Here is a 14,918-nt window from a genome sequence, read left to right as displayed (position 1 = left end):
AGCCCTCCCAACCATGCAAGGTTAACAAGAAGCTAAAACTACCCCTCCAAGGCTACCTATCCAAGCGCCAGGCCTTCTTTGTTCTCTCTACACTCACATCCCATTCGCCTTCGCCTCCAAGACACCCACCGCGTCTGGTCCGCTCTTTGGCGGAGCACTAGGTTTGGGGATGGCAACACCATCCGCGGTCTTAGGGGCTCCGTTAAGGTCAAGGTCTTGGCTCGGGGCTCGCGCATGTTTTCCCCTGAGCAACAAGGGGGTGCTGGATCTGCTGGTGACAAACTGTATCTCTGTTAGCCCCTTTATTCTATGTGTGCTTGGGTTATGCAGACGTACGTTGCTGGCAGCGCTCAGAAGTGCAATCAAAGAACTCTGCACCACATCCTCATGCACACCCACACCCCAGACCTTCTCGCTTGACCCGGCAGCCGAACACTCAATATAGCTTGCTGCCTTGACATCTGTGCCTCCTCCGATAGCGTGTTCTTTGTAGTCCGCAACCTCGAGGTGGATGCCCACTGAGCCCAGGGCATTGGCCAAGGAGGAGATGGGCCCATTACCAGTACCCTGCAACTCAACTTCCTGACCATCGATCGCGATCACGCCCTTGAAACATCGCTTGAGGTTCTTGGTATCCTGCGTCTTGCCCGGTGCTGGGGGCGCAGGGGACGCCGAGCGGTCGGTGGTGATGTTATAGTCGACTAATGTAAACCGTGGGTTCTCTTTGAGGAAATAAGTTTGTTCGAACAAGTCCTGGATCTCGGTAGAGAGGAGCTCGCGGCCCACTTCATCTGCTCGTTTCTGAACAATCTTGCTGAACGCAATTTGAAGACCGCGAGGAAGGTCGAGCTCGAGATTCCGCAGAATGATCCAGGCTGCTCCACCCTTGCCACTCTGTGAGTTGACCCGGATGACGGCCTCGTATGTGCGGCCAATGTCTTGAGGATCGAGAGGAAGGTATGGTAGCTGCCAATGGTCCTCGTCTGTAGCTCCGGCTTGCTTGCGTGCTTGGAATCCCTTCTTGATAGCGTCTTGATGAGAACCACTGAAGGCGCAAACGACGAGGGAGCCTCCATAGGGTGCTCGAGGATGGACTGGGATCTTGTTGCTCACTTCCACAACATCGACGACTCTGTTAAGATCCGAGAAGTCGATATTGGGGTGAATACCTTGTGTGTAGAGGTTCAAAGCCAGGGTAACGAGATCAACATTGCCCGTTCTCTCTCCATTCCCGAAGAGGCATCCCTCTACTCTATCCGCACCAGCCATCTGTGCCAGCTCGGCGGCCGCAACCGCGCACCCTCGGTCATTGTGGGGGTGAAGGGAAACACAGATCTTTTCTCTCTCCGTCATATGCGTGCAGAAATACTCAATCTGGTCTGCATAGACGTTTGGTGTTGACATCTCCACCGTGGCTGGAAGGTTGAAGATGATGGGGTTCTCGACTGTAGGGCCCCAAGCCTCCTTGACGGCCTCGCATATCCTAATCACAAACTCTGGTCGGGAATCTGAGAATGTCTCGGGACTGAATTCGAAGGCCCATTCTGTGCCCGCTTGGGAGGGGTCGTCCTTCGTAATCGACCGTGCGTATTTTGTGCATCTGACCGCTAACTCCACGTTCTGATCCTCCGTCATTCCAAACACTATCCGTCGGAAACACTCGCTCGTCGCAAGGTAGATATGTAGAAGCGCCTTCTTGGCACCCTTGAGAGACTCAACCGTCCGCTTGATTAATTCCTCTCGGCAAGGAGAGAGGACTTGGAGCCACACATCGTCGGGGACAGCTCCGGGGGTCTCGACGAGGCGGCGCGTGAAGTCGAAGTCGGTCTGCGAGGCTGAGGGGAAGGAGACCTCGATTTCCTTGTATCCTAATTCGACCAACATCTTGAAGTATTTCCATTTTTGTTCTCCGTCCTGTTGTCCGACCTGTTAGCACCCTCCTGGACGAATGGACGACCACTGAAGAGAGGCATACCATGGGATCAACCAAGCTCTGGTTGCCATCGCGCAAATCGGTCGAGAGCCATCGTGGAGGCTTGTCGATGGTCTTGTTCGGCCATTGCCGGTTTTCAAGCTTCAAAGGCTCGAAGCGCTTGTACTTCTTTGACGGATCCTTGAGCCTTGTTCACGCCACCATCAGTACTGGCACATTCGCATTCGTCTCAAGGTGCAAAGGGTGGGCTTACATGGGCATTTTGGTTGATTGGTGGGGTAAGGTTCTCACGGGGGGGTGAAGGCAACGGGAGGTAGGTGATTATACAAGTACCGTAGGTATATCTCGGCCGGCGTCTACGGCGGTAAAATGGGCCTTTTAGGAGCGCAGCCAAGAAGCCTTGCAAGAGTCAACTATGCACGAGGCTTGAATCAACGAAGAACCAAAATATCTGATATGTTTTTATTGGGAGATTTCTTGTGAAAAATGAGTCATTTGAAAATTGTGTGTATTTGCCTTCGCGCCCTCCGAAGGTCAAACCATTTAGGCAAATGGCGGGGCGTTGGAATAACAAATAGCGGGGTTCAGCGGCCGCCCCTCGCCCAAGGCCGAAGGAAACCAAATGGTAAATGAGAGACAAGCGCGTACATTTTCCATGATATATACATGATATCATAGGTGAAGTTTTATCTATTTTCATGTACTGTTATCGGTATTCTATGATATCTGTTATATGCCTGCTCCGTAGCGATGAGAATTTGCCGCCACGTGCTTCCCGAGAAGAGGGATCTCCCGCGCTGCCTGCCTTATTAGGCACACACTGGGTCTCTGTAGGCACACGTGTAGATACCGCAGAGGCTCGACGCCCTGAGGCCGAACATCGGACAGCAACGGATCTACAGCAAACACCGCGCTGAGGTAAGCACCACGCATCGGATGTGGACCGGCCACGGGTTGCATCGGCATTAAATCACGTGATGCTTCTGGAAAAGTATAGTCCCGCCCCGACGACACTCACCGCATCCACCAGTTCTGAGCTATCATATTGGCTTCGAGCTGCCCCTTATCAGACATCAACCTGGAGGATGGTGTCGGGCATTTATAAGAGCAGCATTCTCCCTCTGCCCTACAATCCTGTCTGAAGTCGACATATACATGTTTGTTCTGAATGCCCTAGGCTGTCCAGGCTAGAATTTGTCTTCCCTCTCTCCCATGTGAAACTTGTCAAAGACGTGGCACCTCACTCCTGTCTCTGGAAGTCGAGACAAAGGTCTATGTTAGTCGTCAGCACCATTTATATCAAACCGGCATGCGGTTAATAGTTCAAGCTTATTTTATATCGATTCCTTGCAGTCAGAAAATAGTTGGCTACCTCGAGTGAGAGTGGTCAGCTTTCGTTACTCCAGCCCCTTCACAGGCCGGAGATGATGCTATCTTTTCTAGTCTGCTGCTCCCATCTCGCTCTAGCAAAGCATAACCAAGATACCATATCGTATTGTGCATCGGGTTAGTCACCCTGCGGATGGCACGCCTGAGATCGATTTGACCAGCCAGAACAAGTCGAAGAATGTTGCTTGCTGTTCCAGATTTAGTGAAAAGTTACAACCCGACTGAGTACATGCATGGGGTAGCTAAATCTGTGGAATAGACATAGGGACACGATGCAAGTGATGCGAGGTTTATCTTTTATAGAGGGCGATGCCTTACTAGATTACTATAGAATAAACCCAGAAGAGTTCAAAAGAAAAAAAAGGGGGAAATGAATGTCCTGCACCATGACCGGATATGCTGGTTTATACACACACCCTTCGTATGGAACGATACCTTAACTCTAGACGTGATTAACGACTAGCTGGCGGTGAGAAGTTTTCCTCGACGGGTCGACGCGATGGCGCTGGAACATATCAACGAAGATACGCTCCTCTTCAAAGTAGTGATCATAGCTCACTTCAGTGTGCAGGTCAGAGCAAGGTTCGAGACCAAAGACGGTACGCCTACGAGGCTGGGCGTCAAGTTTCACGAGGAGGACGAGGATGTGGTAATTTGGTTTGTAAAGAGTCAACGGGCAACGGCGTTTGGTAGATAGATTTGCTACAAACACGGCCTCAAAATAGCCGGTTCTGCAGTCTCCGTCCTGGGACGTTTGAGGAAAATCCGTAAAGAGCGTAGAATAGGGGGGTGATGATAGATAGCCCTGAATAAATAACCACATATCATTGTATGGAAATGTTATCTGAGCTGCCAATTCATCATTTTCATCCTTGGTGGCGCAAAGAGGGCAATGCAATGAGTTCACATGTCGAGAATCTCGTCTCTTGCGCTTGCAATAATTCCTTAGAGACTGTTCGATCGAAGATACCTTGAACTCGACTGACGCTAATAGCGGGGAAAGAAGCCCCTTCTCCTCTTATGATACTAATAACTTGATTGAACAAGCACCACATCCATTCATAATCTCATTCAAACACAACATAACTCGATCAAAAGACTTAACAATAGGCAAAAAGTGAATTCTTCAAGCACTACATCTTCGTCCCCCTCGCCATAAACAGACTCCTTTTCTGCTCCCTCCCATCATGCATAACCACCATACCTTTCCCAAGCACCTCATACCTAAAGCCCGCACCCACGCCCGCCTCCTCAAACCAGGTTCTAATATCCTTCTCCTCGAAGCCCATATGCACAACGGTGTGAGCCGCATGTCCATGCACATGTTCATGGGGCAGAAAATCCACGATGAACAGAACGCCGCCCTTCTTCAACCTCTCAGCGAGCCGCAAGGCTGCGAGTCGCGGGTCCGTGAAGTGGTGGAATCCGAGCCCGACGGCGGCGATGTCGAAGTCGTGGAATTCGGGGGGTGAGAGGGAGGGGCTGGGGATCGGGGAGAGCAGATCCCCCACGAAGGCGCGCATCTCGGAGGCGCTGAGCCCTTGGTTTGAAGCGCTGCTGTTGTATTCTTCAACCATGCTGGATGAGATGTCGATCCCGATGCTTTGGGTTATGTAGGGAGCTAGGGCCTAAGAAGATATGGGGTGTGAGTGTTAGGATTTGAGAGAGAGGGGAGAAAAGGGGGGGCGCAAACCCGGGAAATCATGCCGGTGCCGCATGCGTAGTCTAGAAGCCGGATGGACTTTTCTTTTGGGGATGCGGCTTTGGAGGATGATGCGGCGGCTTCGTCCTCGGAGGAGGAGGAGGGGTCGACCCAGTCTACGCCGATGAAGTCGAGGCGTTCTTGGATCGCTCGGGTGATCTGCTCGATGCTGTTGCGGAATTTGCTGTTGTAGGTTGATGCTTGCTCACTGCTTGGGGTTAGCTGATGTATGATCTGAACTGCTAAGGGAAAAGGAGAGAAGGGAGAGAGGGAGAAAGGGGATTGCTGAGGAGGGACATAGAGAGATAGCCTTGCAGCCTTGCACTACGAGGCTGACAGAAAGGCAGTTTTGGACGTGGTAAAGCGGGGGCGTACTCAAAATGGGAGCGGTTCTTTTCAGCCCAGTCAGTCATGTTGGATGTTTCTCAGATGTAGAGTATCCTGAAGGAATGTTCTTGTGTGGGAGAAATGGGGAGACCAAAATGTATATAGGTACTTTATGTTATGTCGGAGAGTTTGTAGGGAGTCGATTTTCCCGCTACAGTAGCCTCGGATACTTGTCGGGCACTTTGAAGAACCTCCCTCTTGTCTCACGTCCGCATAGAGTTGAGAATTTCTGTGAAAATTTCCGGGGACAGCTGTAATACCTCTCGCAGGCCGAGAACTGTCGTGGTGGGCCTTTCTTGCATTTGGTTCAAGCCATACCGAGACAATTGGAGTTGACGGACTTATTTTTTCTTTGGTATTTTGACTCGTCCTTGCGAGGATATCCTTTGTTGTAGAGCCTGGCCCATGTAATTGTGAATATGCTGTTATACAGTCATTGATATACAATTCCTCCAACTGCCTCCACTATCGACTTGACTCGAAGGCCAAGATCCCCCTTGCGTTTCTGAGGAGCATGCTGGATCGAGTATTCCCAGATGTCCCTCCCTCAGCATGAGGCCCAAAGCATCAACCCGCGTGTATTATTCCATCAGACAACCAGTGTCTCTCACCTCTTTCTCTCCATCCCCTGCATACTCTCCTCCCTCGTGGCCCCATTCATCCTCATCTCCAGCTCATGTATCTTCCTCTCCAGCCCAATCCTCTTAGCAACCAAAGCCCCTCTCTGTTCCTCTAATTTTGCTATGACTTCCGCCGGCGTGGCTTCCCGTCGTTTCTCAATCTCCTGAATATTGCCATTAGCATTTTCCTCAACTCAACTGAAAGATTATCAAAAGAGGAGGTCGGGAGAGCACTAGACAGTGGGATACAGACCTCTTTTATCTCACTCTGCGTCTTTAGTCCCGCGCCATACCATGCTCCCATCGCCGTAACCGCAGATATTGCTCCCGTCCAGACAAATCTGCGGATTTTCTGCTGTTGTGCTGCTGCCGACATCTTGCCTCCCTTCCCCTCCGACTAGAATATACCTAGTATCGCGGTGTTCTTGCTGTATGGAATAGCGATAATTGATTCGCCCAGCACAATGCCTGTGGCTTCTGACGTCCGTTCTTGCACTCAGCCGTGGAATTCCTCTTGCCCTCACTATCCCTAACTTCTCCACTGTTCGATCTCCGTTTCTCTTGTCCTCAGCGCATCCAGTTCTCTATCGCTTCTTCGGCAACAGCTGGAAGATTGTAATTCCGTCTCCACGGGCGCTCGCCGGATTCGAGGTCGTCGAGGAAGTAGAAGACCAAGAGCTCACAATAGAAAAGCAAGCCTATTGAGTAGGTCTACACGTCTGCGGTGTTGTCGGTACATATGGTAAGGTAGGCAAGGGACGCATATGGCTCCAGCAGATGCTGAGCTAGGCGCGGCAGTATCATGGCGCGGCGTGGGCGGAGTGCAGCCCTGGGAGAATCTGCCATTTCTCTCTGCTTTCCTCTCTCAATTCTTCTTGTGTAGTCGATTTCAACAGAATCATTGATTGAGGGGATTTGCACTTTTGTTCAAAGGTAAATTCTGCCATTGTTCGTTCTCGCGTTGTGCGTTGCGCAGTCGGGCATTTGGGCGTAGAGGGGTTCAGCATGTATACGTCACTCACTGCTCTGTCAGATAGGTAATCACTCCTCTCTTCGCACAGTATTAAAGACGAAAACCAAACGACCTGGACCGCCTGGTAGAGTATTTCCAATCGAGGACTTTAGAGATCAGATTACAAAAGTTCGACCCAATTGCAATCCGAGAAAGGGGCAGGGAACGGAGATCAGATAAGCGGGCATGGCAACTCCAAGGGTCTTCGTGATCCGTCACGGCGAAACAGCATGGTCTCTGAATGGGCGACATACGGGCACGACTGAACTGCCTCTCACTGAGAATGGAGAGAAGAGGATCATAGCCACTGGACGCGCGCTGGTTGGCGATGATCGATTAATCGTCCCTCGAAATCTCGCGCATATGTTCGTGTTCCGCTCCCCCCTCCTCTCCTCTCCTCTCCCCTTACAATCTATCTTACATGTAACCACAGATACGTCTCGCCCCGTCGCCGCGCCCAACGCACCTTCAAACTTCTCGAAATCGGCTGCAGAGAGAGGCTGCCGTGGGAGGAAACAACAACGCTGTCTGAAGAGGAAATCAAGACAAATGCTAAGGTGGAGATCACAGAGGATATCAGGGAGTGGGATTACGGCGATTATGAGGGCATCACCAGCGCTGAGATTAGGGAGATGAGGAGCAAGGCCGGGCTTGAGCCGTGGGATATATGGAGGGATGGGTGCCCAGGCGGAGAGTACGTATTCATCTTTCTGGGAGGTCTGATACTCTCGTCTTTCCCGTTTTGCTAACAGAACGTCTAGGTCACCGGAACAAGTCACCGCGCGCGTCGACCGACTTATCGATGAGATCCGTACCAAGTATCATGCGCCCGTCATTGGGAAACCCAAGGGGGAGGCGCCGCCTGGAGATGTGTTAATTGTAGCTCATGGACATATCCTCAGAGCGTTTGCTATGCGGTGGGTGCAGAAGACGTTGAGGGATGGCCCGACGTTCCTGCTGGAGGCCGGGGGTGTTGGGACACTGAGCTACGAGCATCACAACCTGAATGAGCCGGCGATCTTGCTGGGAGGCAGCTTCATGGTTGATATGGTCGAGAAGGCGGAAGGTGCATCGAAACATAAGGCGTCCTATGAGGGAAGGCCTTGAATGGATATCTGGGTGTGTCAACATATAGAGGGAATAGAAGGAATAGATAGAGACGCTCTACGTAGCAATGCAGAGCAGAGCCCATTTGGATATGAGCATTGAGGAAGCTAGACATCAATGAAGATCCCTGACCAGCGGCGCACATGGGCAAGCAGGCAATTCCACAACTACAATGCGATTAAGGAGGATACTGCCTCTGCGCCAAAGTAGTCGGGGACTTGAGAGTTGAAGCATGAAGGATAGCCGGGTGTTGTCTTCAACCATTGTCTTCATCCATTCAGCCATCCAGCCATCCTATGTTCTGCGGGGGCGGAATACCCCCCAACCATCGTTTGCCGTTCTTAGAATCCGGGGCCAACGATGGGCTAAGGAACCATTCCACCCAACGTACGACCGGCAAAACATTTAACATTTCCAATCCTTTCCAATCAGTTACTAATGAACCCGTCTGCGCGCCTTGCCCTGCCCGCCCTCGAATGATCCTGCCATCTGACCTTCTTGGCCACTGAGAACATCCGGATCTTCAGCGACTCGGGCCATTCATTGTCCATTCTGCAATTTATATCAGACGAAATCTCTCCGTCGTGGATCTCACAGTCTCTGTGTGTATATAGAGCAGGATAGACATCTCACTCGATTAATACCCCGCATTACCCCTCCTCCCCTCTTATATTTCTATATTTCTGTCTCTACATCTCCCTCTTCTTTCCCTCGACCATCATCTATCTCCATTCTTCCATTCTTCGAACACTTCGAGAGAGCGCGCAGCACAATCCCGCCAAGATGGACCCAACAAAAGTCAAGATCCCTCCTATGAAGGACCTGAACATCGACAATATCACCGAGAACACCATCACCATAAACTCCCAAGGAGATGATCCCCGCCTCACGTAAGTGAATCTGCAATTGCGCTGCTCCCCCATGCTGCGGTGATTCCGGGAAAAAAACATATTGACCCTCTGCTTTCTCCAGATACCTCATGGAACGACTAGTTACGCATCTCCACAACTTCGCGCGGGAAACCAGATTAAGCACCAAGGAATGGATGACTGCTCTCAACTTCCTGGTCAAGGTAGGCCAGATCACTACCGACGTGAGACATGTAAGTTTTCCCTCTCTCTCCCTCCTCCGATTTCCCCACGACCAACATATCAATCAATCATAGGAATACATCCTCCTCTCCGACATCCTCGGACTCAGTCTCCTAGTCGACGCCATCGACCACCCCAAATTGCCCGGAACCACCGAAGGATCAGTGCTCGGGCCCTTCCACACGCACGAAGCCGAAGAGATCAGCTCCGGCTCGGGCATGTCCTCGGACCCTCAAGGCGAGCCCTGCATCGTAGTCTGCACGGTCAAAGACCCCGCCGGGAACCCGATCGAAGGCGTGAAAGTCGACATCTGGGAGACGGATTCCACGGGCCATTACGATGTGCAGCATGCGGACCGGACGGGGCCCGATGGCCGATGTATCATGAAGTCGGACAAGAATGGCGAGTTCTGGTTCAAGGCCATCGTCCCTGTGCCGTATCCCATTCCGCATGATGGACCTGTGGGTCAGCTGTTGAAGTTGTTGAAGAGACATCCTTGGAGACCCGCGCATATGCATTTTATGTTCGAGAAGGAGGGCTGGGATCATTTGATTACGTATTTCCCCCTTTCCCTCCCCTCCCCCCCAAAAACCTCAAAAACTAACCCCCCGCTTCCAGGGCGCTCTACCTCCGCGGCGACCCCTACGAAACCTCCGACGCAGTCTTCGGCGTCAAAAACTCCCTAATCGTCGAGTTCGTGCCCGCGCCCGCCGACATCGCCGCCAAATACGGCGTCCCCGAAGGCACCAAATACCTAAAACATGATTTCGTGCTCGTGAGCGATAAAGAGACGGAGAAGCTGCGTGATGATAATGCGTTGAAGGCCATGCAGCAGTTGGGCAGGAAGGTGAAATTATTGAATCACTTGCCCGTGCCGGATGTTGATTAGGTAGGTAATTTTTTTTGGGTAAGGAAGGGAATGGATTGAGAAGATGGAAAAATGAAAAATTATATATATTATGTGAAAGAAAGATATGAATACTCGCATGACTTGGCTGCTGTTGTTGTGTGGTACTGGGCTTCTGATACGTGTGTGTGTGTGTGTGTGTGCCCCTTTGCTGTTAATAGGGGGGTTTATCAGGAAAGAAAGGTGCGGCATGTAGGGGGTATATAGGTATATACCAAGTCCATTACGCTTTTCTTTTCTTTTCTTCCTCTCTCTGTATACGTTCAGAATTCCCTACACACCATCCATCCATCCATCCCCCTTTTCTCTCAAAATGTTTCTATATTCCAGTCCAGAAAGTACATGCAGAAAGCACGCCCTCTCTGCAAAAATAGATCATCATATACACATATACATATATATATTATTAATTCATACCTACGCTCTCCCATATCTAGCTGACATAACATTAAATCGCCTCACGCTGTCTTCCCATCCTCGACATTCACATTCACATTCACAACATCTGCCGAACCAAGCTCTTCTCGTTCTTTCTGCTTCTGTTTCAGATCACGCCTCCACACGAGATACCAAGTGCTTATAATCATCAGGATACAGCCGACTAGGAGACCTACCGAGCAGCCGTAGCTGACTCTGTAGGTTGGTCCGAATTTGGATTGGTAGATTTGAGGGCCCTGTGAGAGAGAAAGAGAGGGGGTTAGATTTCGTACTTTTAAACATTTTTGATAGGGAGAGGGAGAGGGGGAGATGGGGGAACGTACAACTATGCCCATTAGTTGCGCTGCGGCCTATGTCAAGATAAGTTAGTATTATATATGGATATAGGGAAGATACGGGGGATATGAAAGGTAGTTATTTACATTTGTCATTCCGATAGCGATACCAGCCGTGGTAGTTCCGTGGGCGACTCGAATACGCTCTATTTATTCTTCCGTTAGCTATCTACCTTATTCCCCTCCCCCCTCGAAATCCAAGGAAGGTAAACATACCAGGCCAGATAATAGGGAAGAAAGACTGAGAAGCAGCAGTGGCGATCATGACGAAGATATACTTGGCTACGCTGTTCTTCACCGTCATGAGCAGTATATAGCATATGATCTGCGCAATCTCGATTCCGAGGCCGGCAATCCATAGGTTTAGACGTTTGGTGTGGATTAGGTAGCCGAGGGTCATGAGGATGAAGAAGACGAGTGAGTAAGGGGGCTGGGAGGAGGTTAGTGATATATTATTCTTGTTGGTGGTTTTTTGGGGCTCGGGACGGAAAGGCGCAGAAGGGATGAGAGGCCTCGTACCATCGTCATAAGTTGTGATCTCGCGGTGTCTGTCATCCCAAGCTCGTATATGACAGTTGGCAGCACGAACGAGATTCCAAAGCCCCCAATCCCATGCAGGATCCAAATCAAGAGGAAAGTGATTAAAGTCGGATCGACAAAGAGCTCCTTGAGCTGCGCGGCGTTGAAGGTCTTCGCATTCATGCTTGGAGCTTCGGTCGGGAGGTCGGCGAGAATGGCAGCTTTCTCCTCAGGGGTGAGGAACTTCTCGGTCTCCGGGTAGTTGGGCAGGAAGAAGTAGGTCACGAAGGAGCAGAGCACTGCTGGTAAGCCCTCAAGGATGAACACCCATCTCCAGCCGGCCAAGCCGCCCGCTCCGTTCATGAATGAGATGGCGTAGGCTAGCAGGCCGCTGATAGTCCCGGAGAACATGCCAGAGGCGTAGAAGAAGGCAATGCGCAGCGATAGCTTGTTGGGCGCGTACCAGAAACTCAGATGGTAGAGCACGCCTGGGTAGAAGCCGGCCTCTGCTAAGCCGAGGAAGAATCGACAGGCGAGGATGCCGGCGTAGTTCTGCGTTGCTCCTTGACACATGGAGATGATTCCCTGGGGCCCGTCAGCACTCTCTTCGCATCGCTGAAGGAGAAGGGTAGGGGGGAGTGTGCGATGCATACGTACCCACGTAAGCATAATCCGACACATCCAAACTGAGGGCGTAAACTTCTTCAACATCAGCGTCGCGAGCGGCTCGAAGAACAAATAGGGGTAACTTTTGCACACACGTTAATCCCTTATTTTCCAACCCAAGCAAGCTCAAAGAGTGTCGAGAACGTACTAGAAAATGCTCAGCACCCACGCCCACTGCTCACTATTCAGATTGCCCAGCTGCTTCTTGATACCAGTGCCCTGCTCAAGGTTGATGATGGCCGTGTTGGAGATGTTGGACACGTGAATGCGCATGATAAGGTAGACGAAAGAATACCAGAGGAGCAGGCGCTTGTCGAGTTTGCGATGCGCGCGCTTGAGAGAGACGCCGCCGCTCTCCAGCGATGTCTGGATATCTCCATCATCTGAGAGGGAGGTCTCGGAGGCCTGCTGCTGCTGCTTCTCTCCTGACATGCTGGGCGGTGATGGATGGAATAGGATCACTTTGCTAACAGGAAAGAAACAGAAGGAAACCTGTGTCTCAAGCCCGTACACACCCACTTGGTCTGGAACTCAAGATATAGAAAAAGAACATGGCTAGCTAGTATGTATATGAGATTTTGAAAAATGAAGCTGGCTCGAGCACACCTTAATATGGGGCTCTCACGACGTCGACTAGGTATGTACGTAGGTAGAAGGACCAGGGTACACGCAAGATGGGATGAAAGAAAGTAAAGTGCCTGTATCTCCAACCCGTTCAGGGCTTATCATATTCGAGAAAAATCGAGATACGGAGCGAGGTCTGGAGCGCGGAAATATTCATCAGTTGAAAGGCAGAGAAAGACGGTTGACCTTGGCAGGGGCTCGGTCGATGGAGAAGCGAGACAAGACGGGGTAAATGGGGTAGAAACGGGGTCGCTAACAACATGACATCTTCCGCCCTTGCAAATGACGTGCTCTGCCCTCTTGCACGCGAATCCTCCATCAGCGAATCGAGGGGCACATTCACACAGATGATATTCAAGACGGTCTCGACTGAATCATGATCTCTTATCTGGGCGTCGGAAATGAGTAATGTGGGCGAGAAGTGAACTGCTGCCCCGCCTCCACCCCATTCCTTTGCACTTTATAACTGCGCCTTGGATTTCTTGAGCAGACTTCTTCTCTTTCCATTATTTTGTATCCAGAGTAGCTGTTGTATTTCCTGTCATTTTTTGAATCGGAAAACAATTGACAACGCTCTTACCAATCATGCCTTCAGCCATCTCCCCTGAACTTCCTAAGTGGAAGCGTCCTGCCAAGACGAGTGTTGCTCTGGATTGGGCCGACATCTCAGTCATTGATCTCTCGACCTTTGACGAGCCAGGCGGGAAGGAGAAGCTGGCTGAGGAGCTTCGCCATGCGGTTCGCACATTCCCCAGATCCCCAGATAAAGAGTTCGTCTCCTGACGTGTTGGGATTGCAGGTCCAAACCACCGGTTTCTTCAGCGTTACAGGCACAGGCTTCACAGACGAAGAGGTGACGCGCCAGTATAGTATCGGCCAGGCGTACTTCAACCGTCCGCTCGAGGAGAAGGCGAAGCCGGAATTGAGATGTGATTTCGGGAAGGGCAATTATTTTGGTTACCGTGCTGTATGTCGTCCTTCAGCTGGAGAGATGGCAGCTGCTGACACCCATCGTGAAGGCCAATGAGAAACGAATCCAGGGAACAGAGGTGCTGGATAATATCGAAAGCGTAAGGGTGTATGATATCTTGTTTTGAGATGACAGGCGCTGATAGAAGAATGCAGGTCAACATACCCAAGTTCATCCCGCAACTGGCATCCGAACCTCGAGACAGCTTCTTCGATCCCTATCTCTCTGAAATCGAGGAGTTCTCTCGCGTAAGCCCCTGCAGCATCCTCTTCACAACAGCACATAGAAGTAACACTATCCCCCCAGCGCTCCCTCGCCATCGCTTCCAAGATCTTCACCCTCTTCGCCCTGATCCTTGAGCTACCCCCCGACTACTTCTCCTCGCGGCACGCCTACGAGTCCAAATCCGAAGACCACCTGCGCTACATGCTCTATCACCCACGTCCCGAAGAACAGGATGCACTGGTCCAGAACACCTGGTCGCGCGCGCACACGGACTTCGGCTCTCTGACGCTGCTGTGGAGCCAGAACGTCGCGGGCTTGCAGATCAAGACCTTCGATGGCACGTGGAAGTACATCCCTCCGGTCGACGGCGGCATCATCTGCAACGTCGGCGACGCGCTGCAGTTCTGGAGCAAGGGGTACCTGAAGTCGACGATCCATCGCGTCGTGCGCCCGCCGCCGGATCAGGTCGATGGCGACCGGCTCGGCTTGTTCTACTTCGTGCGCCCCGGCGACAACGTGGATATTGCGCCGGCGCCGTCGCCGCTGCTGCGCCGCCTGGGCCTGATCACTGATGCCGAGTTGCAGAATGATAGGCCAAAGGTCACGGGGTTGCAGTATGTGAGGGAGAGGGTCAAGAATTATCATGACCATACGGATTATGCGGATCGGAAGGGGCAGAAGTTTAGGGTGGGTGATTTGGAAATCGAGGATGAGGCGGCGTAGGTAGCTGACGGATAGCGGCGTTGAATCTGGAGAGTAGCGCTCATCCGATGAAGGATGTGTTTTTGATCGGAAGTGACTTAGGCAGATGGTGTAAATGTATAACTCTAGAAAAGAATCAGTTCAATGAGACAAGGTAGTTGTTGCAAGTACCTCAACTCCAAGAACTCACTCTTCAGAATAGACGCAAGGATGAATGTAAAATATAGAAATCACAGTCTGGGGAACGAAAAAGAATATCCAAGTGAAAATAGTCGCGCCGTTGAGAAGGCG

General features: G+C 51.3%; 6 protein-coding genes across 6 annotated transcripts; 3 read left to right on the top strand and 3 right to left on the bottom strand.

The window, feature by feature from the left end:
• Window positions 1-93: 93 nt before the first annotated feature.
• Window positions 94-2,429, bottom strand: M430DRAFT_136711 (hypothetical protein; the record flags this gene model as incomplete). Its single annotated transcript, XM_024862478.1, has 4 exons — window positions 2,187-2,429; window positions 1,976-2,120; window positions 337-1,914; window positions 94-282 (listed from the first exon to the last, which is right to left on the bottom strand). The coding sequence occupies exons 1-4, from the start codon at window positions 2,192-2,194 to the stop codon at window positions 94-96; spliced, it is 1,920 nt and encodes a 639-aa protein (XP_024722110.1). The 5' UTR covers window positions 2,195-2,429.
• Window positions 2,430-4,455: 2,026 nt separating this feature from the next.
• M430DRAFT_49136 (hypothetical protein) lies at window positions 4,456-5,437 on the bottom strand (the record flags this gene model as incomplete). The annotated part of the gene is made up of 3 exons (XM_024868044.1): window positions 4,456-4,950; window positions 5,016-5,232; window positions 5,400-5,437. 3 exons carry the CDS (start codon window positions 5,435-5,437, stop codon window positions 4,456-4,458), a joined length of 750 nt encoding a protein of 249 aa, XP_024722109.1.
• Window positions 5,438-7,229: 1,792 nt separating this feature from the next.
• Window positions 7,230-8,150, top strand: M430DRAFT_98951 (hypothetical protein; the record flags this gene model as incomplete). Its single annotated transcript, XM_024870154.1, has 3 exons — window positions 7,230-7,408; window positions 7,477-7,737; window positions 7,805-8,150. The coding sequence occupies 3 exons, from the start codon at window positions 7,230-7,232 to the stop codon at window positions 8,148-8,150; spliced, it is 786 nt and encodes a 261-aa protein (XP_024722108.1).
• A 365-nt stretch (window positions 8,151-8,515) lies between these two features.
• M430DRAFT_57346 (hypothetical protein) lies at window positions 8,516-10,130 on the top strand (the record flags this gene model as incomplete). The annotated part of the gene is made up of 4 exons (XM_024868668.1): window positions 8,516-9,040; window positions 9,123-9,252; window positions 9,316-9,797; window positions 9,860-10,130. Exons 1-4 carry the CDS (start codon window positions 8,934-8,936, stop codon window positions 10,128-10,130), a joined length of 990 nt encoding a protein of 329 aa, XP_024722107.1. The 5' UTR covers window positions 8,516-8,933.
• Window positions 10,131-10,565: 435 nt separating this feature from the next.
• Window positions 10,566-12,562, bottom strand: M430DRAFT_136699 (hypothetical protein). The gene is made up of 7 exons (XM_024862477.1): window positions 12,255-12,562; window positions 12,098-12,188; window positions 11,441-12,025; window positions 11,138-11,351; window positions 11,009-11,067; window positions 10,910-10,936; window positions 10,566-10,822 (listed from the first exon to the last, which is right to left on the bottom strand). The coding sequence occupies exons 1-7, from the start codon at window positions 12,536-12,538 to the stop codon at window positions 10,607-10,609; spliced, it is 1,476 nt and encodes a 491-aa protein (XP_024722106.1). The 5' UTR covers window positions 12,539-12,562; the 3' UTR covers window positions 10,566-10,606.
• Window positions 12,563-13,096: 534 nt separating this feature from the next.
• On the top strand, window positions 13,097-14,840 carry M430DRAFT_136696 (hypothetical protein). Its single transcript, XM_024862476.1, has 5 exons — window positions 13,097-13,468; window positions 13,530-13,697; window positions 13,750-13,800; window positions 13,856-13,948; window positions 14,007-14,840. Exons 1-5 carry the CDS (start codon window positions 13,316-13,318, stop codon window positions 14,646-14,648), a joined length of 1,107 nt encoding a protein of 368 aa, XP_024722105.1. The 5' UTR covers window positions 13,097-13,315; the 3' UTR covers window positions 14,649-14,840.
• Window positions 14,841-14,918: the final 78 nt, after the last annotated feature.

Source organism: Amorphotheca resinae, assembly GCF_003019875.1.
Source record: "Amorphotheca resinae ATCC 22711 unplaced genomic scaffold M430scaffold_4, whole genome shotgun sequence".
Classification (NCBI taxonomy): domain Eukaryota; kingdom Fungi; phylum Ascomycota; class Leotiomycetes; order Helotiales; family Amorphothecaceae; genus Amorphotheca; species Amorphotheca resinae.
The sequence above is the reverse complement of the archived record's forward strand: the minus strand, read 5'-3'. Positions and strand labels throughout refer to the sequence as shown.